The sequence below is a fragment of the Carya illinoinensis genome, chromosome 8 (assembly GCF_018687715.1).
Source record: "Carya illinoinensis cultivar Pawnee chromosome 8, C.illinoinensisPawnee_v1, whole genome shotgun sequence".
In the NCBI taxonomy this organism is placed as follows: domain Eukaryota; kingdom Viridiplantae; phylum Streptophyta; class Magnoliopsida; order Fagales; family Juglandaceae; genus Carya; species Carya illinoinensis.
In genome coordinates, this window is record NC_056759.1 from 15544849 (window position 1) to 15571729 (window position 26881).

The window sequence follows — 26881 nt, forward strand, 5'->3', positions numbered from 1 at the left end:
TATATGCCGTTCAAACACAAAATGTTACATCTAAATAAATAACTACATCCATCACTTTTTTGGAATGAAATTTGAATTTCATCGGTAAAAAATATTGTTTGGGACGGTTTTCATTTCATCCCAAAAAAAATTCGTTCCAAAAACAAAATTTTGTTGTATATAATATATATATATACGCACACAAAGAATTTTTGTTATCTTTACATTTGCTTGGATTTTATGCAACTGTTAATTAAATAAATCCTTGAATTTCGTTATATAGTTGAAAGTTGTAAATTTTGTAAAATGGCTCTTGTTGTTATGATTGACTTTTCTTTGTATATATATATTTTAGTTTGACTTTGTTCTTTCTTTGTGCACTTTTTAATTGTACTAGTCATCGTAAACAAAGACTATTATGTGCTTTTGTATAATATATACCTTGAACACTAAATCAATAAATCCCAACGTACCCTAGCTAACTTGATCCCTATATATGTACATAAAATATCACGTGTCAAGTTGTAGTTGACTGATACGTGGATCTTATGTCACACAGCAATTATGACGTTCGAGAAACTAATACAAGATCGATTTAGAGGGATCGAAAAGAAAATACAACTCTTAATTTTTTAAAAATAACCTAGCAAGGAAGTAACGTACATGAATGACTGTCGTACATAAAACACATTACAGCCAGCTAATTGGGCACGAACGCGGCCTGCCATAGGCTCAAAAGTACTCTCCACTACAACAAAAAACATTTTTTGGGACGAATTGAAAATCGTCCCAAAAAGTGGGATTTTGGAACGAAATTTGAATTTCGTTCCAAAATGACGACGGTTATGCCAGACTGTTCGAACGCGTTCGAACGGTATTCTTAGGGATGAAAATTTTTGTCCCAAATAAGTTAACCGTTCGACCGTTAATGATTAACCCTTCGAACGTTTAATTTTTACCGTTTGAACGTAATATTGGCGCGATAGGCAAAAATATTTTGGAGGGAAATAGATAAACCGTTCGAACGGTTAATATTAACCGTTCGAACGATGAATATTAACAGTTCAAACGTTATTTTAATCGGTCGAACGGTGACAGAGTTTTAATTTTTTAAGTTTTTTGCCAAATTATATTTAGATTAACTAGTAATTATAAAAAATTGGTTAATTAAATAATATGAATAATCTAAATTAAGAATTAGTTTAGAAAATATAAAACAATACTATTTCATATAACTTAAATACTGAATTTACAAAACACAAAATATTGTCCATACAAAAAACAGGAAATAAATAAATAAAAGTTATCATAAAGTAATTAAGACCCCAAGTCTTTGCACACTTCCTCGACTGCAGCTATATGTTCCTCTATTTGTGTCAGTCGAGTACTGATGGCGACCTGAGTCGCAGACATGGCAGCAAACTCTATACGAAGCTCAGACACAGCAGAATGGATCTCCATACGCACTGCATTGATCACTGCTGATGTCTGCTTGCTGATCGCTGCACGCACTATGTCAGCCATCTCCTCACGAGTAACACTGTGGACTGATGCCTCGGCCCGTGTAGATGTCTCTGCAGCTGCAGCTGAGACTCCATGATCTCCCGGCTGTGCATCTCCGTGAGGATCAACTGGTTCTGGAACATGTGCACGAAAACGCAGTCTCGAGTGTCCCGTGCTGCGTGAGAGGGTGGTGCTGTTTATCGGTCCCATCGGCTCCCGTTTACGCTCAGTAACATCTGGCACAACACCAGCACATAGTAGATATCGGGTGATCAGGACTCCGAATGGTAGTATATCCATCGAAATGTACCGAGATTCTGATCGAATCCTATCGAATATATACCCCACCAAGTCGATAGGAATGCCACGAGCGACCCGTATCATAAATTTCGTCCGATCAATGCCAACTTCTGTCTTGTGCTGCCGAGGATCAATGTTATTGGCAATTATCAAATTTAATATCTTAAAGAAAAAAGATAAATCTGCCTGTTTGATGCTCTTCGTCCCGTCATACGGTGGAGCATCTGGACCGACAACCAAATCCCTCACCTCGTGATCAGCAAGGGTATCGACCTCATCAGTATAAACTGATGCCTCCTCCTCAGCTGTCTCCGCCTCAACTGAAGGATCAGTCTCTCTAGGCACCACATTCGGATATACATCTGGCAGCCTAGGAATACCGAGATGCTCAGCAAGTCCATCTCGTGAAAATACAACGGGTACTCCTCGGACAGTGATACTGTAGGCCCTAGAATCATCTGCGCTGGCACTGCCGAGTTCTCTATAGAACTCAGCAACAATGTCAATGTAGGAGACTGGCTCCCATGCTTCCTCTCGTTCATCCAAGATAGGTCCCCAACCACGATCACTGAATATTGAGGGCAATGAATGACCCTCCCAGAGAAGACTCTGGAAATCAGAAATCTTCACTGGTCGCTCCAGTGAAACTGTCCTCTCCCGAACTGGACTACTACTACTCTCACCAAGATTGCGTCGCTTACGTGCCGGTCTAGAAGTAGACATTATAATCAACCTGAAATTTATAATTACAAACTAGATATATAACATTAACAAGAAAAATACAATAAAGAACAATTTACAGTAGTTTGAAACAAACAACAATTTAATAATACTTGATATTCTGAACAACATTATCAACAATAAATATATTTCTCAATATCAATATTAATAATATAAATATAATATTAATTACCGTTCGAACGTTTTAGCTTAACGGTCGAACGGTTTGTCTTTAACCGTTCGACCGTTAAGCTAAAACGTTCGAACGTTTACTATAACGGTCGAACGGTTTCAGACAAACCGTTCGACCGTTAAGTTATATCGTAGCGTTCGAACGATCTTCGTGTCGATCGGTATTCCAGGCCGAGTGGACTCAGCCATTGAAATCCATGGAATCCTTCGATTCCCTGGATTTTACACCAAAATAAATACAATAGAAACCTAAATAAACGTTCCTAACATGGATTTATGCAAATCTACCGATTATTTTGATGTATAAATCGGTTTACCCTAACTTAAACAATTAATCTATCAAAAACCTAAATCTAAACGGTAAAATGCTTTAAAAATGAAAAATACCGGTTGTTAAAGGTAGGGGCTTCGAGTGGGCACTGTTGACGGCGGCGAAGACGGCGTTCAACGGCGGAGATCGACGGTTTGGAGGCTTAGAACGGAGGAAATGCGTGAAAATGACGTCGGGATGGCTTATATATGCAGTGCCGTTCGAACGGTAAGTTATACCGTTCGAACGCATTAACTGAATATCGGTTTTCATGATAATAAATAATATTTAAATGCAATATTCGGTATTAATTATATTAAATATAATAATTAATTCAATTATAATATATTTTAATTGTTAAATATATTAAATGCAATATATTTAATGCACTTATATATTATTAAACACTATGTATTATATATATAATTTTTTATATATATAGTATATATTATATTATATTTAGTACTAAAATATATTATACTATTGAATATTATATAGTATATAGTATAAGTTATATTATATAACATAATTAATATAATATAGACTACTATATACATGAAGCTATGTTCATGTATTTATATAACATATATATTATATGTGATATTAACTAGTATCACATATATATACTAGTATAGATGACACTATATATATTAATAGTAGATATTCTATTATTAAATATCTACTATTAATATTATAGAAATAAACATTATATATATATGCATGTGATACATATAACCCTATGCTATGATACCATATATATGTTATATATAATAGGTTAATATATGTAGTACTTGACTATAATATTAGATGTAATATGATATTTTATACTATATATGTTACTAAACTATATAATATATGTTTGATTATATATTATATAGTTATATTACTATGGCTCTAAACTATAGTACATTTAGAAATTATTATATTTAAAGGTATAGTGCAAAAAAAATACTTTATGCAACAATATAACCTAAACGTTTGAACTGTTTACTATTGGCTTTCAAACGTTTAATAATACGTTCGAACGTATATATTAACGTTCGAACGTTAAATTAGGGGGGGAAATTTTTCCCGCTAGTCGATTTGACGTTTGAACGGTCTAATATAACCGTTCCAACGTTTAACAAAAACGTTCGAACGCCAATTTTCACGTTCGAACGTTAAATTAGCGGGAAAAATTTTTCCCGCTAGTCGATTTGACGTTCGAACGTTCATTAAACACCGTTCGAACGTTTTTGTTCTACATTTACACGACAGAACCTCACAATCTCGCACTCGTTCCAGTCGACCGAGCATCACTCCCACGCTCATTTTGTTCCAACCAACGCCATTATTCTTTAATATAGCCCTCAAATATTACTAACTCCTATCAATCTCTTATATTTTCGGATTAAGAGGTTGTTTTTACCGTTTGGTGAAGAGTTTTTACCGTTTGGTGGATTTTCCGCTTTATCTCTCCAAATCAGGTATTCTCCTTAAATTTGACCTCATTTTAGTTTTTATATAAGTGCTTTCGTTTGCTTACATGAGTTCTTCATATAGTTTGCTATCTTTTGATTTAATATGGACTGTAAATTTTGGGGTTTTCAGAGGTTGAAGACGAGTGATTTCTGGAAGTAATACGTTCGAACGGTATTCGTGTTCCGTTCGAACGGTATTCCGAATGTTTCGAACGGTATTCGTGTTCCGTTCGAACGTAATATATTAGATCGAACGGTGACGAGCACCGTTTGAACGATTTCTTGGGCAGTGTTAAAATAATTATCATTTTAAATGCAGGAGTGTAATTACAAATTAATTAATTATAATCTACATTTAATAATACTTAAATACTTAAAAGATTCAAATAATCAAATGAGAATGAATTAAATTACAAATCATCTAAGATTTGTTACAAAACTTAATTATTTATGATGTTGAATTATTTGTTTGATATATGTTAAATATTGGTATATCTTATATTGCTTGTTCATCAATATTAGCCTTAGACCCGTTCGAGAGTTATCAATCCGCCTTAATTGAAAGATTGATAACTCTTGAATTGTCCAGAGTGGACAGTTTGGAATTGTAAGATCATTCTCGTAAACTATCGATCTATATCTGTTATACGTCCAGCATTAAGATTTTGGCAGATTTATCCCTTGTTCTCTGGATATGCAGTTTCGGTGATGTTGTATCGACGATGGATAAGTCGGTGCACACAACCAGACGAGCATATTTGGAGAACTATGGGGAGATGGTGCCGAAATTTTGTTGGGCGTGACAGATTATAGAGGATAGGTTTGCGACTATGATCTTACAATTCCGAATGGGATAGGACCAACTACCCGGTGTAAGGTGGCATACTCCTTGATTGAATTTGCGCTTGCTTGTTTGTTGATGCACACGTGATTGTTTATAATGAAGATAGTCAGCATGGATAAGAGTTGGATGCGAGTTAGCGATCGTTTGGGTCAGAATTACAACGTATATGCTGAAGGTGTTAAGAAATTCTTAGAGTTTGCATTGGGTACATGTGATAGTGATGGACGTATTAGATGCCCATGTAAAGAATGTAGGAATTTGCGCTCTCATAAGATAGACTTGGTGAGAGAGCATCTGTTTGTAAAAGGTATTGACAAGGGTTATACTGATTGGGTCTTACACGGGGAACCATATCCAACTTCATTCGATGCTCCACATGAAGAAGAAGCTATTGATGAAGATGTACAACCAGATGTTGTTGGAGATGAGTATGATGAGGATATGGAAGAAATGTTAGGTGACATCGGTGCTGGAATGTTTATGAATGAAGGTGGCACGGACACATCAAGTTCAAATGATGGGGGTCATAATACTTTTGCACGATTGTGGAATGAGTCACAACGTGAGCTATATCCAGGATGCAGAAGACACAGTAAGTTGTCATTTACCGTAAGACTGCTACACATAAAATCAATGTGCCGATTATCAATTAAGGCTGTCAATATGTTACTCGAGTTGTTTAAGGAGGCACTGCCATCAGATAATACACTTCCTCGTAACTTCTATGAAGCAAAAAAATTGAAACGAGGACTTGGATTTGATTACAACGTAATACATGCATGTAAGAATGACTGCATATTATTTTGGCAAGAGAATGAGCAGTTGAACGAATGTCCCATATGCCACGAGTCAAGATGGACATCTGACAAACAAAATGTGCCGCAAAAGGTAGTACGCCACTTTCCATTGACACCTAGATTACAACGATTATATATGTCACGTGCAACAGCTGCAGACATGATATGGCACTCATCAGCCAGAGTTAGAAACGATGATATTTTATCACATCCTGCTGACTCTCAGGTGTGGAAGGAATTTGATAAGGAGCATACATGGTTTGCAGAAGAACCACGTAATGTGAGACTTGGGTTGGCAACATATGGATTTAATCCGTTTGGGAACATGAGTACTAGTCACAGTACTTGGCCAGTCGTACTTATGCCGTATAATCTACCATCGTGGAAGTGTATGAAAGATCCATATTTCATGATGAGTTTGCTCATTCCAGGTCCGAGATCGCCGGGAAATGATATAGACATACACTTACAGCCATTGATTGCAGAATTGAAAGATTTGTGGGAGAATGGGGTTGTCACATTTGATTCATCAACAGGCAAGTCGTTCAAGATGCATGCTACCATTTTATGGACAATAAATGATTTTCCAGCATATGGAAACTTGTCAGGTTGGAGTACTAAGGGGAAAATGGCATGTCCAACTTGTAACAAACATACTAAATCTGAATGGCTCACTTACGGGAGAAAATTATGTTTCATGGGTCATCGTCGATTTCTACCTGGTGATCATAGATGGCGGGGAAATTCACAAATGTTTGATAGTACTGTTGAATGGGGCCAACCTCCACCATATTTGTCTGGTGAAGATTTACTTGCACAATTTGTAGATGTTGGTTATAATGAATTTGGTAAAAAACAACGAAAGAGAAAAAGAGCTACATCTGAGTTGAATTGGACTAAGAAGAGTATATTTTTTGATCTTCCATACTGGTCAAAGTTAAAATTACGGCACAGTCTTGATGTTATGCATATTGAAAAAAATATATGCGAATCCGTATTGGGAACATTGATGTCAATCGAAGGAAAAATGAAGGATACATTAAACTCAAGGAAGGATTTGAAGCGGTTGGGAATAAGACCGGAAATGCAGTTGCAAGAAAATGGTTCGTCCGTTTACATGCCGATTGGGTGGTATACATTGTCAAGGAATGAAAGGGCTACTTTTTGTGAGTGGATAATGAAAATTAAATTACCGGATGGTTATGCCTCGAATTTGACAAGGTGTGTGCGAACAAATGACTGGAAAATAACTGGGTTAAAAAGTCATGATTGTCATGTCCTTTTGCAGCGTATCTTGCCTATTGGTATACGTGGGTACTTGACTAAAGACGTGCGCGTGGCTTTGACTGAGTTGGGTTTATTTTTCAAAAACTTATGTGCACGGACATTAAATGTAGAAGCTTTGGATCGAATGGAACGGGAAATTCCCATCATATTGTGTAAGCTAGAAAGTATTTACCCACCGTCATTTTTCGATGTCATGGTTCACCTGGCCGTCCATTTGCCACGTGAGGCTCGACTTGCAGGACCAGTTCAGTATAGATGGATGTATCCCATTGAACGATTTCTTGGGAAGTTGAAACGAACAGTTGGTAATAAAGCTCGCCCAGAAGGATCAATTGCAGAAGCATATATTGATGATGAGTGGCATACCTTCTGTTCCAAATATTTCCACGGAGTTGACACTAGGTTTGATCGGCCAGAAAGAAACTTTGACGTTGACAGAGCAGGACAACGAAATGTGTTTTCCGTGTTTTCCCAACAAGTACGTCCACTTGGTGCAGTGCGTGGTTATGACTTATGTGGAAGAGAGTTTGAGAAAGCTCAGTGGTACGTGCTGAACAATTGCCCTGAAATAGAGATTTACTTGAAGTAAGTATTAATCTTTTCTTAATTTAGTATTCGCTCATTTACTTTCGCAAAATTCTAATAATATAAAAATACATGTGGTAATCATCAATTTCAGTGATCATATTAACATGCTCAAGGAACTAGGAGTAAATGATATAGACCGGAAACATGAAGAGGAGTTTCCGAGATGGTTTGAACAACGGGTAATGACATTACATATGCGACACTTCATTTAATACAAATAGAAAATATTGATTGTTTTTTTTATTGATATAATAGACGTTTTACTTAATATGTAGGTTGTACAAATGCATGCCAATAATCCAAACGATATATCAGATGAATTGTATGCATTAGCGCGTGGCCCATCGAGACGGGCTATAAGATATTCTGCATGTATTTCTCGTGGTAGTAGGTATCACACAATAGATCGAGATCATTATAGGAAAACACAAAATAGTGGTGTACTAGTTGAGGGAAGTCATGATGGAGAAAATATTGATTTCTATAGAGTGATTGTTGATATAATTGGAATGAAATATTTGGGGGAGCTTGCAGTGTATCTGTTTAAGTGTGATTGGTGGGATTTAAGCAATCCTCGAACTGGAGTCCGTGATGATGAATATTTCTTGAGTATTAATACATCAAGAAAATGGTACGAGGATGATCCATTTATTTTAGCTTCTCAAGCATCTCAAGTATTCTACTTAGATGACCCGAAGTTGGGGAACTCAATGGCGAGTAGTACAAAAATATGCTCCAAGAAATATATATGATGTTATCCCTCAGGCAGAAGGGCGAGATGAAGAAGAAGATGATGCCTCTACTCAAGAAGCATACCAAAAGAGTCAGCCCGTCTTTAATTTGTTTGTGGATTTGAGCCAGTATGAGATGATTCCATTGAATAGAGAAGATATTGAGGCTGAAATTGTTGGTGCGACAATTGAGCAAAGTGTTGATTCATCTGAAGTATCTACAGAAGATGAGACTGAATTGTCAAATGATACTGATACAGATAGTGATTGACGAATTATATTTTCACATTACGTGATGATGAACACTATTTTACTTATGAATATTGTATCAGTCTTTTGAAATTATGCCTCCGAAGAGAAAGGAAGTGCGCAACTCATCTCCACCTGTTCCTAGCTCTCTTTCAGACTCACCATTAGAGATTGACTCTACAGAACAAGGTAAAATTCTAATAGTCATAAAAGTTATTAATTAAGATTATAATAGAAAATTGATTATAATGTTATATATCATGATGACTTCACAGTACAATCTCGTCAAGGTCGAGGCACTACGAGAGGCGTGACGTTGGAAAAATATCGTAAGGTGGGTAAGATCAAAGTTAACATTCTTGATGAACATACCGGAGGCGAAGGACAACCAGCAGCTTAGCTTGCATCGCATGTGGGTGCTCTTACACGAACTTATGCACCTTTGGCAACAAGTTCATGGAAGAAAGTCCCCCAAGATGTTAAGGACCTTATCAAGAAGCGTTGTTTGGTAATGTTTAATAAATGAAATTTAATTGGACTTATAATTTTATTTTACTTTAAAGTTAGAATATTATAAATGATAATATTTTTGTCCAAACTTTTTTCTGTAAGGATGATTTCAAATTAAATTTTGGTCGGAGAGATGAGCGTAAAACTGTGGAAGAGCTTATGAGTAATGCATTCCGCAAGTATAAGGCGAGGTGTCATGAGCATTATAATAAGTTTGAGAATAGTGAAGAAGCACGCCAACATCCTTTTCAAGATGTGCAACCTTCTGATTGGGAAAAATTTTGTGACATGTTTGAGGATCCATCATATAAGGTATAATTAATTTAATTATTTTAGTCCTATTTTTAATTTCGCTTTCTAATATTTTCAATTCTTATGTAGGAGCGAAGTTCTATAAACAAAACCAATAGATCAAAATTGAAGATTACTCATCATGCAGGCTCAAGATCTTTCCACCGCCTCTCTAAAAAATTGGTATTGCTATTCTTTCATTTGTATATAGTTAACTGAATATATCAATCATAATGACTTTATATCTTAACAAATCTTTATTATAGCAAGATTCAGATGCCAATTATGATATTACAAAATTATATGCTGCATCACATACTAATCGTAATGGAGAGTGGAGTCATCCTGATGCCCGTGAAAATTATGTAAGTATTATAATTTGTTTTAAATAAATATATTTGAATATTTATGATGATATTAACTCTTTATCTTATGTGTAGGATAAAATGGTTGCCCTGCGTGCTGAATCTGCGTCAGATCAAAATTCCTCAAATACAGATGTTGAGATTTTTACACAAGTTCTGGGTGAACGTTCAGGATATTTGAGGGGTTTGGGTCGCTGTGTAAAACCTTCTCCCTCTTCCTCTTCTTCCGGGTCTGCCTCTATAGCTCAAGAGAATGCGAATCGTAGAATTGAAGAATTGGTTGCAAAACAAGAAGAGTTAGAGGCTCAATTGGCGAGACAAGGAGACATGGAGATGCGCCTCAAACAACATGAAGAAGAACAAGCACAGTTCAGGAGAGATATGCAACTCCAAATGCAACAGCTTCTGCAACAGTACAGGCCTCCAACCAACTGATGGTTTTTTACGTCTAGCTTATGACATTATCTAATTATGTATGAACAATGCTAGTTTTATGGTTATTTATTTCTTCGCACTTATTATAAAACTTTTGTGAGTAATTAAACAGTTCCTAATTTATGTTTTTCAAATAATATGGATGTGTATTTAGTTTTTTTATAATTATTGGTTTTAATAAAAATAATATCCGTTCGAACGACTGAGTCACGTTCGAACATTAATGGGCATGCCGTTCAAACGATAATGTACCGTTCAAACAACAATGCGCAAACCGTTCGAACTATACCAGATGCTCAAAAAACCGTTCAAACGCATGACATTACAATATCGTTCGAACGTTGATCATCACCGTTCGAACTCTTATACCGTTCGATCGTCTCATTTAACGTTCGAACGTATTTCTACTGAGTGTTTGAACGTATCTTGATAACCGTTCAAAAGAGACGTTAACGTTCGAACGTTATATGAGAAGCATTCGAACGCTATTCTGGAACGAATTTAAACCGTGACAAAAACATCCATCGTTCGAACGGTCAATTTCAAAATCGTTCCAAAAGATATATTTTGGGACGAAATTCTGATTTTCGTCCCAATATATCTTCTGGGACAGTGATGTTGGGACGACCTTGGGACAAAATTTTTTCGTCCCAAAAAATCTTTCGGAACGAAATCTATATATTTTGGGACGAAAATTTTCGTCCCAAAAAATGTTTTTTGTTGTAGTGCTCTGATCTCGTTTTTTTTTTTAAATCATTAAGCAAAAAAAAAAAGAATCCTTTTTTAATGAATTTTTTAAATGAATATATATATTAATTAAGCTGTTGATCATACTTGATCATAGTGGGTTAATTATCTTGCGCACAGATTCAGCAAGTCCAGATACCATTTAAGTCCATAAAAATAATCATATAAATGCAGAAAGAAGTCAATCAACAGTACTACTGTCATGCATCTAGAAATTTCAGCGAATCGATCTCTAGTGTGGCTTATGATCCTCAACTACTCTTTTATAATAACAGTGATATATAATATTATGGGAGACAAAATCAGGATTCCCTCCTGGTCATGCATGCCTCTGTAATCTGGCACTAGTACTATTTAATTATTTCATGTTTGCCTTCATTTTAGTCCAAATATTGTTTTGGTGCTGAGATTCTGCCCACTGGAACCAGTGATTCTGTACTGGTTTTATTGATGTAATTGCCAAATTGGCCAGATTACTTCTGTATCATCGTTGTTTATTGCCCAGTTTGATCAGTAACCAGAAAATATAATATGTTGGGAGGCTGGAAGCCCAGTTTCCTGTCATTTCAGGATGTGTTATTTGCAATATTTTACAGTCCATATATAGGGCAATAATATGTTATTAACTGACAAATATCTTTCTTAGGATCAAGTTGGGGTACTCTCATTGTATCTTTTGGCTCTTCAAGAACTATATATAATCTCATATATATGCATGTATTTGTATATATCTTTCTTCAGGTTATCAAACCCATCTCTTGAATTATATATTGTTTTCTAGCTGTGCATGTACAATGACATTTTATATATGATGCTTCTTAGCCAACGGAAAATGATCAATAATTTGAAATTTTGTATGATAGTGGGATGCATGGCAACAAACAATAAAAACATTCATGTGGCTAGCTTGTAATTATAAAGAATGCATGATACTGGCCATTATAACGAAAGAGACTTCACAATGAAGCTGTTCGCTGCAAGGAATAAAGTTGGTCTTTTCTTTGTCATTGGTAGCTAGACTGCAAGTGGTAAACATTGAAAGCATGGTGACAAACACCCGAAGGTACACCTGTCCTTTTCATCAGGAAAAAAGAAACTAGGAAATGATCTACATAATAATTAGGTAAAGAACCTGCTCCAATATTGTAATAATCTAGAGTTTGTCTAGGTCTCCATAAAGAACCTGGTTTATGATTGCAGATTCTTATTTTGACCAAGGTTTACTCCAAAACATTCTAGCTATATAACCTCGAAAACTTGAAATTAAGAAGTAATTAAAACAACAGTTCTTCAAAGCTCCTAGCCTCTACCTACGCAGATGTACGTGCGATCCAGAGTTTTGGATATGATTAGATCTGAATCAGTACTTATTTCACTTCTGCAGACAACTGTAGTAGCCACCTACCCGAGGGGGAAAACAGGTGGAAGTAATGTTACTGGTTTGTAGCAAACCTAGCTACGTACCCGCGCAATGGTTCTGCCATGGGTAACGAGTTCAATGCTAGACCACATGAGTCACCAGATCACACACACACACACATATATATATGCATGTTCAATAATATTGTTGAAAATTTCATGCCTAAACTAGACTAATGTCATTCCAACATATATTAATCAGATATATAATGTTAAAATAAAATTAACTGTACATGGGAAAATATATATCATGGAACTAGTACTTGAAGGATATAGCGGAAAGAAAATGTTATATCTATTGAGAGTTGGGTACTCCCGATATGGGTTTCGACAACTTTTTTTATTTTCCTTTCTATTTTATATTTAATAATTAAAAAAACAGTTCTACTACAGGTACCCGCCGTTGGGTATATGTAGCGGAATCGGCTGACGTGGCATTAACCAAGTTAGCTGATATTAAATAAAAATAATTTAAAAAAAAAACTTCTCCCACCATCGTCTTCCTCAATCCCTACCATCTTCGTGTTACAAGCACTCTAAACACGCAAACCCCCCATTTGAAATCATTTTGTCAATACCACGTACCATTTAATCTTCAATATGTGGTTTCTAAGAAAACGTGAGGAAAGTAGGTGGACAAAACACAGGAGAATCGAGTTTTTTTTTTTCTCCTTGCTGTGAGTAGAACATAGCAGTGCAAATTCTTTTTTTTTCTCTCTCTTCTTGCTGGGAGTAGAACATAGCAGTGCGAATTCTTGGTTTTTTTTCTTTCTCTTATTGGTAGGAGTAGAACACAGCAGTGCAAATTCTTAATTTTTTTTTTCCTCTTCTTGCTGGGTGTAGCAAATAACAGTGTGAATTTGTAATTTTTTTTTGTTCTCATCTTGCTGGGAGTAGATCACAGCAGCTTTATACATAGCTTCTTCGAGGAAGAAGAAGAAGATGGTTGATGAGTTTGGGTTTTGTTGATGCTTCAATTTATTTGAGTGTTTATTGTCTGTCTATAAATATTTGCAGACATGAAATTTATTCTAACATACACAGTGTAAACCAAAAGGAATGAAATAAAGAGAGCACTAGAGACTACAGGTAGAGAGGTATTACATGGAATCGCAAAAAGAGAAAGAAAGGGCCGTGTTGCTGAGAAGTTGCCAAAATTGCCCGGACTTTCAAGCATGAAGGAGCAGAGAATCACTGCACCAAAAAAAAAAAAAAAAAAATGGAGATTTTTTTGGTAGTCATGGTGTTTGGACACTCGGAAAAGTTCGAAAGAGGATGGAAAGTGTGAAAATTTTGAGAAAGCTGACATGAAAGACTGTTTGAGATTGGAAAGTGTGCAAGAAGATTCACAAGAAAGATGAAGAAGAAGAGAATAAGAGCCTGTGTTTGTGTACGTACGAGAGAAGTAGTGTTGGGGCAGGGGATTTCTTTTACCGGAAGAAGATGCAGACAAATAGATGAAGGAAACACTTCATTTTATTATTATACGTGGATCAACGTGTACGCAAGAGGTAGCTGGCACCATGTGCAAACAGACTTTTTTGTTAAATAAATATTTTTTTTAATGATGTTGTGAATTTTTTTTTTTTTAAATGTTTAAAAAGTGAAATGCAGTTGTCGGGACATTTTCTTGGGACACTTTTTCGGTGGTTGTAGTATTGCTCGAAAAGAAATAATTAAATAGACTACGCAAAATAGGTAGATCGGACAAACTCTAACTCGATCATAATTATACAACTTCCCTGCGTACGTACGATATATATAACTCATTCTTTTAAAATTTGGATAAAAATACCTTACAAAATCAATCTCAACAACAAAATCAATCTCATCCAAATAACGATTTTTGTTGTAGTATGTGGAAGTACACATTGTTGGCATGTTAAGACGTACGTACATAATTTGCAAATGAATTTATTTATTAAATTTATTCTCGCAATATCTAATCCTAGTGTTTAGTTCACATAATATTGATAAATTATAATATTATCATATGGAATTTAAGTTAAACTACAAGCTCCAACGATTGGCTATGCGCTTGTCGTCAATGCTCGATCAAATCCTATTGGAGTTTGGAGCATTTTAAGTTGTAACGTCCCAAGAGGAAAACCCGAGGCACCACATATGTGTTAAGGATATAAAATATATAATAAATTTTACATATTTCCATCCGTTTAAGGTTTTTGGATAAGATGATTTCAAATGATAACAGAGTACCAAAGGTTCTACATTTGAATCTTGACTTTAAATATACCCTAGCTCATTTAATTAAATATTTAATGTATTAAGCTAATTTATTGAAAAAAAGTCTGATCGACACATGAAAAGGGAAGACAAATATAAATGATTAAATCTACCTCTTCTCGTTAGCGTAAGCTTTTTGACACGTGGTGTTTTCACATTGTTAAGACAAGTATAAATATTAAATCTACATTTTCATCAAAGCATAAGATTAGATCCTGAATTTGAATCCTAACTCTATACTTTATCCTATTAATTAAATATTTTACATGCATATGCTAAGCTAACGTGAACGCCTACACTCATCACCAACATGGGCCGGTATCACATAAATGTTATTTCTATATCCTTCTTATTTGAATCTCCAATATTAAAAAAGTGTTCTTTTATTTTCTCGTGGAGCATGAAATAATTTTCCGGCCCTGTGAAGATATATATATATATATATATATATACACACCATAGGAAAGATGGAATATATTTAAATGGTATATATGGATAAACAACAGGATCAAATGTGAAGTGCATCTTGCATGGTAACATATAGTTGGATTGATACCCACATTACATATACATGCAACAATAGTACTACCTAGCACTGTCGACCATATATAACTTAGAGGGATCGATTAATGTCTCATTTTTGCTGCCAAAAGGTACCTAGATAGCTATTACATGGGGTAATGAGTTAGCTAGATTAATGTTTTTGCTAATAGAGAAGCAGTACTACTGACTTCACATGCAAGTTAGAGGGCAAAAATCACCACATGCCCAATAATATGGAGGAAATTTTCTCACCTAAAAATATTACGAATAATATACTAGAGAAAATTCAACATCAAATGACTAAAAATACTATAACATGGAAAAAAAATATGATTTTTGCTACATACAAGCATAATCGTGCACTAATCTATATACCAATATTGATTTATTCATACTTAAAATTTAAATTAACACTATTTTTAATAAAATCTATTTTTTGACCAATCACATTACATTAGTATATAAATTAGTGCACAATTATATTTACAACTGTATTTTTTCAAAAAATATATATCCTGGAAGCGTCAAAAGGAATCATGAAGGTGAATTAATAAACGACACAAATCAAAAAGCTGGATCGGACCAACGTTGTGTCCCCACGACTACATCGACAAGCATTTCCTGATAGCCACGTTACATATACATGCGTACCGTCCTAATTTTTATTTTTTGGGTGGAAATTAGACTCCGACCTTTAATTAATTTCGCCATTGTACCGAAATAAATTACACAGTTATTGGAGTAGCAATCTTACAAGGATCCGCGCGCGGCGCGAGCCTATTCTCAGCCTCCCGGTGGCTGTGACATGAGGCTGATCACTAGATCCGCAAAAGCTCCCAGAATAAACTTGTGGGTGCTCTTAGGGTTGAGTGCTAGATAGCATAATAGAAGCTCGTGCAAGAGTTCCCAGTTGGATTTCACGTCCACTAACTCACGCGCCTCCACCATCTCTTGCATGGAGCGTCTGAAGTCGGCGTAGGGGTCCGGGGAGTAGGTTGGGACCGCCACGCTGTTTTCAAACAGCTTCTCTGGTACTGGGTCTTGGGCTGTGGTAATGTATGGTAGGCAGCTTGATTCATCAGTGGTGGATTCAACAATGGAGTTGGAGGGGCCTGGTGAGGAGAAGAAGAAGCGGTGGGAGGCAAAGGCGGATGCGAAGTCTTCGGCGTTGGTGGCGGCAGGGTCAGGCTTGTAGGAGGAGGAGGCGGCGGCGGAGGACTTGCTGAGGGATTTGGAGGTGGAGAACTCATGAAAGGTGTGATGATCATAGAGGGAGTTGAAGTTTCTAATGAGGGTTGGTGAGGTGGTGGTGTTGGAGGGTAATGCATGGTTATGATCATGATCTGGGAGCTGTGGGACGGGACTCATGGAATTAGGGGACTGGGGCGCGAGAGGCCATTTGATCTTTGTGAAACAAAGGTTGACGTTTCTTCCATGAGTGTTAATTGGCATCCTGCTTATTCTTGATCTGAAGGACACACAAGGAGAGAATGAGAGTGATCAGAGAGGTAGACAAGGTGAGAAAAAGAGTTGAGATGAAGCTTTTATTTATCTGTGTTAGTTGTATTTGGAGAGAGAGAAAGAGAGGGAGAGAGAGATTATCATATATATGGCAGATGATGATCAGGTGGTGTTGTTTATAATCAAGTGGTTTTGTATTTGTGGGGTTGTTTATATATGGTACTTACGGCTCAAAGGCGACTGGAGGGCCGTAGAGGACCGTGCAGACTAAAGTGGACCATTTAAATAGTACCCAAAATTAGTTTGTCGTGGGAACTGTCCAACTTCTCGTGGGAACTGTACACAAGATAAGTACTAAAGCTGATGGGAGCTGTCCAACGGTAATATTATTGAATATTAGACCGCTTGCACTCAGCCATAATGTAATTTTGCAGTTTTATATGTTGTGAAAAGAGTAATATTAAATGGGTTATGATATACTTACTATTTTTTTATTATTATTTTATCATTTATATTATATTTATTTTTTTATCATTTTCTTTTAAATATTTTTTTAACATTCTTAACTATTAAGAAAAAATTTAAAAAATATATAATTTTAGTGATAATCACTTACTTAATTATTAAATAAAAAAAATTTTTAAAAATTAAAAAATTAAAAAAAGTGGTAAAATAATAATAAAAAAATAATAAGTGTATCATTATTCATATTAAATATACTTATAGGCTGTGTAATTGACATCTGTGCAAAGGTACGTCCGTTTAGCTAAGCTAGTGCTGATCATTGGAAACCTACGGATGTGTCCAGTAATGATACAAGCCACCTACCTAAGGAAAGAGGCCGTAAATGCGACAAGGCAGTTGGGTTTGGAGATCATCGACTCAAATTTTATTCGGTTTGTAAATAACTTAAGACTATTCAATAAACAGTACTTGATGGAGATCAATCCGACTTGTATGTTCAATGACTTTTCATGAACATAATTAGTACAAAACTGGACTACTATAAAGTCAAATAATTTTATATTTATTAATTTTTATTATCTTATTCTAATTGTATTTGTTATGTGACTTTAATGGTTATGTATGGTTGGTTTCTCCTGCCAGACCACTCCTAAATTAAAAATAATAATAATATTAATATATGCAAATTTTAAGGTCCGTTTGGTTGTTGAATTGTTAATTTCAGTTTAATCTAATTTTAACTTGAGTCTAATGTCTAAATACACAATTTTAAAATAATTAAACTCATCTTAATTTAAAATTTCTTTGCATATAGGACTTATAATATATTTCAACTCAACACTTTTTTATACGTAGACCTATAACCTTTTTCAATTTCTCATAAATAATATTGAATTCATGATTTTAATATTTAAATGCATGTAAACTCTTCTTAAATAAGTCTAACAAAATTCGTTACTATTCATAAAAAACTGAATTCGATTCAATTCAATATTCAAATACAGTCAAAATATACAAATCTGGTTAAGATATTTATCTATTTAAAATTTGTCTATAACATTACTCTAATAAAAAAAAATTAACATATCCTATGGGTGTGGTTATCTTATCACTTGCAAGAGATACGGATTCCAGGACATATATATAGACTTAGTGACTTGTCTTATAATGGGTCCCAAGTACGACTTGCATCCTGTAAAGTAGAACATGATCAGAAGCTGCCATCTTGGTAACATTTGCTGAAGGGGCATCGTTATAGTTTGATTTAGATCTCAAGCAAGCTTTGAGCGATTCTAGATCTCTCTATAGCCACGCAAATTTCCACATGCCCACCGCTGACGCCGAAGGGTTATGCCATTTTTTAAATGAAATATGACGACGAGATTGGAGAGTATAGAGTGAAGCTAGATGGACAAGATTGAAGATTGCTGGAGCAATCCGACGCTGACGGAGGAAGAAGAAGCGGTTATTGAGTTTCCTCAAGGAAGCAAAGAAGAAGTACAATGTAAGGGAGAGAGAAGCCTTATTGGAAAGGTTTGTTCCAACCGGGTGTTAGGGAAGGAAGTTATTGCCAACACGATAGGGAAGATATGGAGAATAAGTAAATGACTAGTGTTCCAAGAGGTTGAAAAAAATGTTTTTGTTATCATATTCGCCAATCATGTTGATAGACAGTGGATTTTGGAAGGAAAACCATGGTTGTTTGCCAACATATTATTTATGATATTGCCTTATGATGGGGTAGTACAGCCAGGGAAGATGCATGTCGATAAAGAAATATTCTGGTTACAAATTCATAATCTCTCATTAGGATTTATGACGAAAGACTTGGGAAATCGCATTGGTGTCTCGGTGGGCAATGTGCTTGATATGGATGTAGACAAAGACAGGATTGGGTGGGACAAGTATTTAAGGGTGAAGGTGGAAATGAAGCTACATAAGCTCATAGCTAGAGGCAAGACTATAATGGTGAATGGCAAAAAAGTCTGGCTCAGCTTTAAATATGAGAAGCTCCCAAAGATTTGCTTTAGTTGTGGATGGATATTACATGGGGAAAAGGGTAGCCTGAATGAAGTTGGAGGCAAATAGGCAACCATCTCTCAGTTTGGATCTTGGCTCCGGGCAGAGGACAGTTACAGACGGCGTCTAGTTTTCATTCCCTCAAATGGCAACTCGAACGGACATGAGGATGGCCGGCAGGACCTGACAAAGGAGGTAGTGTACAGTGAAGCAAAGAGGTCTATAGAAAGTACTGCTAATAGGAGGCTAACTAAGGACTTAGATCAAGACCAAGTCAGAATTAGATCCGACGACAGCGAGAATTACGGTCACAGAGAAGGATTTGGGGAGATTGTTGCTGAGGATGAGACTGATGGGACACGGTATAGGGTGCCCCGGGACATAGGCAAGAACCAACACAGTGGAGAGTACCTACGGGAGGAAGATGTGCATGCAGGGCCGAAAATAATTGAAAAAGAGATGGGCCTAATTGCATCGGGTTTGGCAGACAAGGTTGTGGAAAAGCCCATTGACAAAAACAGGCCCAACTATCAGACACAAGAGTGGAAACATGATAAGGAGGGAAGGCCTGTGATGGAAACGACTAATTTCAAAAGACAGATGATAGCAGCTGAACACCTTAAGGGCATGGAGAAATCTATCCAAGGAAGTAGTAGATGGAAACATCGTGCACGAGGCCAAGGAACAGCTTCAACGGAGGGAGGTCTTCGACTTGGGATTAAAAGACTAGCTGAGATTCTTGACGAGGACCATGCAGCTCCGGTAAAGGAAAAAAGAGGTAAGAAATTCGTTAGCAAAAGTAATGTGGTTACTACAACTGAAACGGTGGGAGCTGGTCACTATCATGAAAATATTCAGCTGAAACTGTCGGGGGCTTAGGAACTCCCGAACAATTCATAGCCTTTGTTTCCAAATAAAGGCAAAATTTCTTGATATGGTTTTCTTGATGGAAACCAAATTGTCACAAGCAAGAGCCATTAAGGTGGCTAGGAAGGCTAAGTACGAGGGCTGTATAGCAGTAGATGCAGTGGGGAGAAGCGACGAGTTGATCCTCATGTGGAAGTAAGAAGTCCAACTGAAATTAGTGAATTATTCTCAAAGGGACATTAATGTGCTAATGAAGAATGATGATGACAACTCAAGTTGGCTGCTAACCTGCTTCTATGGACACCCTGACACAAACAAGAGAAGGGAGGCATGGCATCTTCTGCAATCGTTCAATCCCAATGATATGGGGTGGGGTATTATAAGAGATTTTAATGAGATATTGTCCCAAGATGAAAAGGTCGGAGGCAGAGTAAGACCAGAAAATCAAATGAGGATGTTTAGAGAGGTGATTGAAAATAGCAAACTATTTGATCTAGGTTTGAAGGGGGCCAAATATACATGGTGCAATAGACATGAGGATGAAACCTTTACGAAGGAGAGACTTGATAGAGGTTTGACAAACAAAAGATGGATCGAGATTTTTTCAGATGCTAAAGTCATTACCATGATGGCCATATTTCAGATCATAGGCCTATATTACTCGAGGGCACCAAAGGAAGGGGGAAGGGATACAATTTCAATCCCATTTCAAGTATGAGGTAAATTGGGCAAAGGAGGAGGGCTACAAAGACACAGTAGCTGCAGTATGGCAAAGAGATGTTAACCCACCAAGCCAAACCAGTAGGCTGCAGAGTAAACTGGAAAACTGCAACAAGAGGCTTCAAAAATGGAGCTGGGATCTAAGAAGAAATAGAATAGCAGCCATTAAATAGAAAACAAATGAGATCAAAAAGTTGCAAGAGGAAGAGAGGGCGAATAATATCGAAGATCTCAAAAGACTACAAAATGAGGTTGGTTTTTTACTCGATCAGGAAGATGCTAGATGGAAACAAAGGGCCAAAGTCCATTGGTTGACACAAGGGAATAGAAATACTAAGTTCTAGCATGCTTGTGTTAATCAAAGGAGAAAAAAGAATTTAATAAAAAAGATAGTGGATGGAGAAGGTAGAGTACTTTGTTCTAAGGAAGAGGTGGCAACAGGTTTTTGGATTCATTTCAACCACGTTTACCAAACTTCTAATCCAACCGAAAGATCTATACAACAATGTTTGAATGGAGTAGAGCACAAGATTTCTCGGGGTATGGGGAACAATTGGATAGAGAATTCACATCAAAAGAGGTTGTAGTTGCTCTTAAACAAATGTCACCCTTCAAATCCCCGAGGCCAGATGGATTCAACACTGGTTTCTACCAAAATCATTGGGGTATAGTTGGCTCTGATGTGGTTCAAGCGGCTCTAGATTTTTTCAGAAATGGTGAGATACCAAAGGGGTTGAATCATAATGACTACAGGCCTATCAGCCTTTGCAACATTTGGTACAAACTTATTTCTAAGGTTTGGCAAATAGTCTGAAACTAGTGCTGCCAAAAATCATATCTTGGAACCAAAGTGCTTTCTTACCTGGTAGACTAATCACAGACAACATCATGGTTGCTTATGAGTTTCTCCACACTATGCAGTCTAGACAAAATGGAAGAGAAGGCAGCATGGCCATCAAGCTAGACATGTCTAAAACCTATGACAGAGTGGAATGGGAATTTTTGCAAACATTGCTCATTAAGTTGGGTTTTAGTGACAAATGGAGGAAATTACTCATGGCTTGTGTAAAGTTTGTCACTTACTCGGTGGTTGTTAATGGAATCCCAAGAGATATCATTTGGCCTACAAGAGGGTTAAGGTAAGGGGATCCTCTTTCCCCTTACCTTTTCCTTCTCTGTGCAGAAGGATTGAGTACCTTATTGAAACAAGCTGAATCGATCTATAGGCCTCATTAAGGAGTAGCTGCCACGAGGGGAAGCAAAAGAATCAACCACCTATTATTTGCTGATGATTGTATGATATTTTGCAGGTCCAAGTTAGAGGAATGGTCCATTATTGTCCAGCTATTAAATATCTATGAAATCTCCTCTGGATAGACCCTGAACAGGCGGAAAACCTCCATTCTCTTCAGTCCAAATACCAATGTTGCTACAAAAGAGTGCATTTCCCAACATGCTGAAGGTGTAATATGTGACAGCTACAACAATTACTTGGATTTGCCTATCATGGTAGGAAAATCTAAGTATAACACGTTTCGAGGACTAATAGGAACGTGGGATCCAAGCGCCACCCTCGGAGCATGAGACGACGGTCAACTCCTGAGAAAATAGATGCCTCGGTCTTAGATAAGCCGCGCGTGGCGACAAAAAAGAATCCTAGGCGGTGGCGTTTGAAACTCATTCACCCCGCTACAGACCGCGCATGCTGTCCACTCGCTACTGCGTTCGGCGGACTTCCTCTCCCTTCCGACAGATCGGCACATTGGAAGGTCCGATGTGGTGCGTGTGGAAGCCATCGAACTCCTGAAGCCAACAGGTCGAAACATCTCCACCAAAATGCCGGAACTAAAACGGAAGAAAACAGAAGAAAAAAATGTCAAAAAACAAAGAAAAAAAAATGATAAAGAGGAATAGAGGGGAATAGGGAACGGGAATGGAAGCTCCTCCGCCCTTGATCGGGGATACTAGGGTTTTTCTCTTTTTAGAGAGAAGATAGAGAGAAAGAGACGAGAGAGCTCAGCACTAAAAATCCGCGTCTCATTTTTGAGCTCAAACTTTGAACGTGCTTGAAATTGGTCAAATTAATTTTAATTATTTGACTTAGCTATTCATTTAACTGCATGCATATATATCAACATCCTTTTAACAACAGTACCCTAATTGGTTTGATCAAATTTTCATAATGTTGGAAATTATTGACTTTAAAGGTATTTCAAATTAATGAGTGCAATTTCTGGAATAACTCGGTCGAGTTAAATATTGTCCATACCAATGCAAAATTTTTTAATTACTGGTTCACTTTGATCTTCTGAATAACTTCTCAAAAATCATAATTTAACCAACCTCAGCTAGCACTATGTACAATCTAATTTAACAAATACTGATGCTAGGGTACCGCCTAGTGGTGACAGTTGGGCATGTCTCTAGGTAAAATTTATTTTTTTTTTCATATTTTTTTAATATTTTTAAAAATTTTTAAAAAAATATCAACACACTAACAGTTACTTCATTAATCAATAAGTAAAAGAAAAAAATTTAAAAATAATTAAATGTATCAGCAATCAAAATGAAGAGGTAAAATAGCAGGGCATTGTATCATTATTCTTTAACAAATCAAGCTCAGCAGTAGCCTAGCTTTTAAGATCATCTACGATCCTTACATATAGGTATATGCATATAGGTAGATCAGCTTATATGACAGGTAATTTTTTTAATTAATGACTGATCAATTTTCTAGCTAGACATTTTGCATTTTTTCTTTTTATTTTTTATTTTTAATTGGAATTGATATTTCCCAACATCCTTCCTAAAAGTGGGGACAAACATGCATTTAATGTCATCGATGTTGATCATATGTATAACCTCCGTAGCTTCATTGTTACTCATCTTTCTTTTGAATATTTCTATATATACATCAGAAGCTAAAGTTAGCTCGGAGGATGTAAAGGATTTATGAACAATAATGATCATCGATCTGGTAGCTAGGTATATAATTAATTATAAAAAATGATAATTACAGTTGTTATTGTATAAGTATCGTAAAATAATTTTAGAAAAAAATAAAAAAATATGAGACTCACATTAAAAAAGTTAATTTTTTAATAATATTAAATTTATTTTTTTTTCAAAATGACTAATATACGGTACTTGTACTATATTAAAAAATATGAGACTCACATACGTAATGTTACTCAATTATTAATTAAGATGGTCCAACCAACCTCGCAAAGAGCGACGTGACCTAGCACATGGCCGTGGGGGGACCTTTTTGGCGACCTATCCAACTACTATATTTTGCTTCATTCAGTGTCAAAAACCAAGTACAACCATTCCGTTAACCGTAAGCATTCACCTCGTAGCTAGGGTTTATATATGTGTATATATATATATATATATATTAGCTCCAATTAATTTCACCACCCATCCATACCAAATACTAAAATAGTCTAACTAACTAATTAATGTTAGCGGTTAATATAACTGATCATCTATATGGAAGTCTCCTGTGCATATATATGTCTGTTACTTAAAAGGCGCTTTTGCATATTTATTGAGTATTCAATTAATCTGATTAGTTAAAATAATTATTTTATATTAAAAAAATAACACAATCAATTATATAAATAGAGAGAATATATAAAAAATATGTAAAATAACTGTACATAAAATTTTTAATAAAATATTTAAATATATTATAAAAAATAATATTACTGGCGTACTCCTTGGTTTAAATCGGCTAAGAGTTAAAAGCAGTCCTTTATTGCGAGTACTGGCGCCCATTATTACTTGTGTGAAAGGCAAGAAATTAAGAATCGTCTAAATTAATTAAGCCTTCAGTTTATAACGGTAAACTTACAATTGGATAGGGGGGTCAAATCGTCTTAACGGATCGTATTCATATCGTATTAAAATATATATATTATATTATATAGATTAATCCTAACCCGACCCTTTAAACTTATCGTGTCAAAATCTCAAACCCTAACATGATCTATTAACATAATGGGTCGTATAGTCTCAACCCGTTTTAACAATATTATGAAATAAGTTAACACGACATAATATGATCCGTTTCAAAATGTTTATGTAAGTAAGTTGAATAAGTCTGAAATTAACATGTTCGACCTAATGAAATTTAGTATAATTTTACATAAATGTTAAAATCACAATATTTATAAAAATTATAAAATTAACTACATGTCCAAAATTACAATTCAAATAATAAAAATTTCAAAATTAAAATTCTAACAATTTAACTTTTAGGTATAAGGGCATATTTGTAATTTTAACTTTTTTATCGTGTCATAGTGGGTTATAACGGGTCAAAATGAATTTATCCGTTATAAACCTGTTAAGCAATCGTGTTTTAACGGGTTAATTCATTTTGATCCGAATCTGTTAAGACTAAATCTTAATCCGTTATTATTGTATTATGTTCGTGTTAAATTAATAAATCGTGTAACATATTACTATCCATATGATTGAATACTCTTCAGAATAAACCAAGAAAAGAAAATAGAATGTCAGAGAATCGGGCTAGCTAGCTAGGCCACGGCGAACGTACACGAGCCCAAACAGGTAGAGGTCAAGTGTTGGGTATAAGATGTTTTGAAGAACAATAAGTCCGGCCCATTGTTCACGCGAAGCCCATCAGAAGAAAACAAAGAAAGAAGAGAGAGAGAGAGAAGCCTACCAAGAAAGATGATGTGATACAGTGATAGAAGTGAGAAGACAAAAATGAGAAGGTAGCAGCTGGGAAGGAGGGAAGTGAGGGAGCAGGTAGAAAAGGAAGAAGTGATATCACAGTTCTACTGCAGGGTGTAATAGACGGTTGAGTGAAAGAAAAGGGTTTGGACCATTACATGTATAAAATAGTGAGAAGTAAGAACACTAGTAATGATTTATGTATTTTTATTTTTAAAATTATATTTTTTGAAAATTGATTTTAAAGATGAAGAAAATTTCTATATTAAATTATGTATTTTTTGATCAAATAATAATAAAATATTATTATTATTTTTTTCCCTTAAAATCTGAATAGTCCAATAAATTCAAGTCAAATTTAATATCTAAGTCTAATAAATTTAATCTACCACATATATATTCAGTAACATAGAAAAATCCACACATACTCTATGTGTGGTCTAATTTCATACAAATTCATAACTTGAAAAATTCTACTCCATACAAATTTTATTTACAAAATACCATACAAATTCCACATATTTGAAGCAACACAGAAAAATCCACAGCAGCTCTATATGATTTCTGTGTTCATACAAATTTACAACTTGGTAATATCTATTCCATACAAATTTAGTATTTGCAAAATATATGTCATACAAATTCAACTTCCAACCAAAAGAACCTCCATACAAATTTAAATAAATCCCATGTATCAAAATCAACTTAATAAAAAATCTACAAATTTGGTTTTAATACAACTTGGTAACTCCACAGCAGCTCCACGGCAGCTCCACAGCAGCACCATTTAGCTCCACAACAACAACCACCAGTACATAAATCTCATTCAGCTCCACAACACCATTAAGCTCCACAGCTCTCCACAGCAACCAGTAGCACAAAAAAATAATCGAATTTGGTGCAACCAGCAGTGCATAAATCCCAAAATAATGTCACCACATTATTTACAATTTCAAAAAACCCAAAACATACATTCGAACAGTCTGCACCCCATGCTCTTTCATCATTATATTGTTGACAAACATAATATTGATGACAAACATGTTGATTTTGTTTGTTCTAATTTCATCCAACGTATATTTTAAGATTAATTTCTTGTTAATATTCCCAGAAATTCCAGAAAAAACCCAA

At 35.6% G+C, this 26881-nt stretch overlaps 1 protein-coding gene across 1 annotated transcript; it reads right to left on the bottom strand.

Annotated features, from left to right (window-relative positions):
• Positions 1–16041: 16041 nt before the first annotated feature.
• On the bottom strand, positions 16042–17142 carry LOC122318206 (transcription repressor OFP11-like). Its single transcript, XM_043135407.1, has one exon. It carries the CDS (start codon positions 16964–16966, stop codon positions 16298–16300), a length of 669 nt encoding a protein of 222 aa, XP_042991341.1. The 5' UTR covers positions 16967–17142; the 3' UTR covers positions 16042–16297.
• Positions 17143–26881: the final 9739 nt, after the last annotated feature.